Source organism: Engraulis encrasicolus, unplaced genomic scaffold (genome assembly GCF_034702125.1).
Source record: "Engraulis encrasicolus isolate BLACKSEA-1 unplaced genomic scaffold, IST_EnEncr_1.0 scaffold_25_np1212, whole genome shotgun sequence".
Classification (NCBI taxonomy): Eukaryota; Metazoa; Chordata; class Actinopteri; order Clupeiformes; family Engraulidae; genus Engraulis; species Engraulis encrasicolus.
This window is the reverse complement of record NW_026945544.1, coordinates 2,152,265-2,154,764: the sequence shown is the minus strand read 5'-3', so window position 1 is coordinate 2,154,764 and position 2,500 is coordinate 2,152,265. Positions and strand designations below refer to the sequence as shown.

At 44.0% G+C, this 2,500-nt stretch overlaps 1 protein-coding gene across 2 annotated transcripts in view; it reads right to left on the bottom strand.

The window, feature by feature from the left end:
* wdpcp (WD repeat containing planar cell polarity effector) overlaps window positions 1-2,500 on the bottom strand; it is a 143,269-nt gene that overhangs the window by 48,402 nt on the left and 92,367 nt on the right. For both annotated transcript variants that reach the window (XM_063192841.1, XM_063192842.1), the window contains exon 10: window positions 2,458-2,500. This exon is cut by the window's right edge and continues 155 nt beyond it. In XM_063192841.1, the coding sequence (XP_063048911.1) occupies window positions 2,458-2,500 (43 nt within the window). The remainder of the gene's footprint in view (window positions 1-2,457) is intronic.

The window sequence follows — 2,500 nt, the reverse complement described above, 5'->3', positions numbered from 1 at the left end:
TCTCAAGAGAACATGAGCACTTGACAGCAATGGTCTGCACAGAAAACTGCATCTGTAGACACAAATTCTAAGTTCCTTTTTTAAAGTCATTGCATGTTTTAGTTTGCGATTTGCTTTCAGTATTTGCCCCCATTTTCCACATAACTTCCCTCTCCTACTCGGTTTTCACTGACAGCGTGGGAACAAACAGAGAGGTGTAGAGAACAGGTTTTTATACAATGTGTTTTTTTTCTGTCAGTGAATCGCTGCGAGCTACCTAGCTCACACAGCCTGCCTCCTTCCTGCCTCAATTCAACATTCTGGGCCTGTTCAATAGAGTACTAGAGTAACTATAGAGCAATGTACCTGGTTCTGTGCTGGCTGGATCAAATTTGGGGTTTTCTTTTTAGTTTATTTCAGTGACAACAATGTATATCCAACTCATTAGGTACAATGGAGTAACTGGTGTAGCCGCTATGTAATATCATGTGCTAGTGTTGTACTTACACCAGAAATGTACTTCTACTTTTACCATGGCCACCTCTGTTCACTACCACAGCGATGGGGACCACTGCTATAGTATTTTTCATACCTGTATATAGTAAAAAGCCGCACTCCCGGATCAGTTTCTTGCAGTTTTAATACTGGGTTAGCATGGCAGACTTGTCTGCCATGCTAACCCAGTATTAAAACTGTAAGAAACTAATCTGGGAGTGCGGCTTTTTACTATACATGAACTTTGCTGTTTGCTCGCACCCAAAGACCTTGTAAGAAACTTCGGAGTCGAGCGCACTTTCTCTATTAATAGTATTTTTCATAAAAACTTTGATTAGCTTCAATTGTGTCCGGGGTTCAGGTCCAGCCCAAGGTCATTTCCCGATCCGTCCCCATCTCTTTCTCGCTCTACCACTACTTTCCTTCTGTCTATGTTCCCTGTCCTGTCACCAAAAAGGCAAAAAAACAACTATCTTAAAAAAAATGATGTCAGGACAAACCTAATCATGTGTACAGTATTTGGAAGTTCCCATGCCTGGTTTAGTGTACTGCACAAAGGGGAGGCATATAACGAAAATAAGTACATAAGAGAGTTCAGACCCTCAAAGGGATTCTGATTGCTGTTCTTAAGGTCACCGGTTTAGCATCTGTCTTATTGTTGAGGAGGATGACAAAAGGTCAAGGACACCATTTGTAAATAGACAGCCTATACTTGTCCAACATCACAGAACAAATATGACGGCTTTTTTGTGGATTAGTATTCAATTAATATGGCTTTTGTTTGTGATGCTGATATGTCAAGTGAGCCTCTATATGCTGAACTACTAAAGTGAGTTTGCTCAGAAGCTAACCCAATTCACAAGCCTAACATAGACAGACTAATAGCAAATGGTACGGTTCATTTAAAACATTTTTTTTAAACAATTGTGTTGTGCAGAACTATAACATGGTTAGAAGTATGACATATAACAAATTGTTGTTTGAGGAAAGCAGATATCATTTTTACTCATTAATGATTAACAAACGAGCGTATATGGTACACTGATTAAAACGCTACCTGATAATTATTCCTGTAACAACTATGTTTTGTTTAAATGTCTTACCAGGCAAATAATAATTGAAGGCCAAGCCAGAAAAAAAGAGGAAAAAATACTGTGCCACTGGCATCACTTTCTGCATGCACAGGGCGGTTCCACTACCATGTAGCATTAATACAATACACCACACAACAACACCGAGCATCCTATGCAGAGAGCCTGACCGCAATAGGAGAAGGGAAGACAAGAGTGCATGAGGGGGGGTGGAGCAGAGGAGGAGGTCGAGCCGTCAGTGTGGGCTGTGGAGGAGTGGTTTTAGGGAGGAGTGCAGAGGGGGGGCGCCCCAAGACCCTGATCACTGGAGCATCACCGCTGCATCGTTAAAGCCCTCTCCATTATTTAGAAGGCTCTGGCCTATTTATCAATTGAGCGCTGTTGTTTACATTTCAGCCCGGCCCGGCCTGGTGCACCCTCCATCCCCTTCCTCTCAGCATCAGCACCATCTCCACCCTGATCGACCTTCATCAACGCTGAGCCACCAGCGTGACTGTCTGACTGACCACGCCTGCCTCTACACCCTGAGGGGAATGAGTGGGGTGGAGTGGAGTGGTTTGTGGTAAGCGGTGTGTTGTTGTGGATGTGTGTGTATGCGTGTGTGCCACAAATAACTACAGTAGGAAAATGTGCATGAATGTGTGTGTGTGTGTGTGTGTGTGTGTGTGTGTGTGTGTGTGTGTGTGTGTGTACATGTACATGCACGTGTACAGTATGTCAGTGTGTGAGTGTATGTGTGTCAGTGTGTGCGTGTGCGTGTGCGTGTGTGTGCGTGTGTGTAGGTGTGTGGTGTGTGTGCGTGTGTGCACGCATGTGTTTCCATGTGTGTGTGTGTGTTTGTGTTTACGTGTGTGTGTGTGTGTGTGTGTTTTTCCGTGTGTGTGTGCCTCACCTTGAGTCCTGGTGGTTCGGAGCAGCTGAGCAGCACCAGGTTG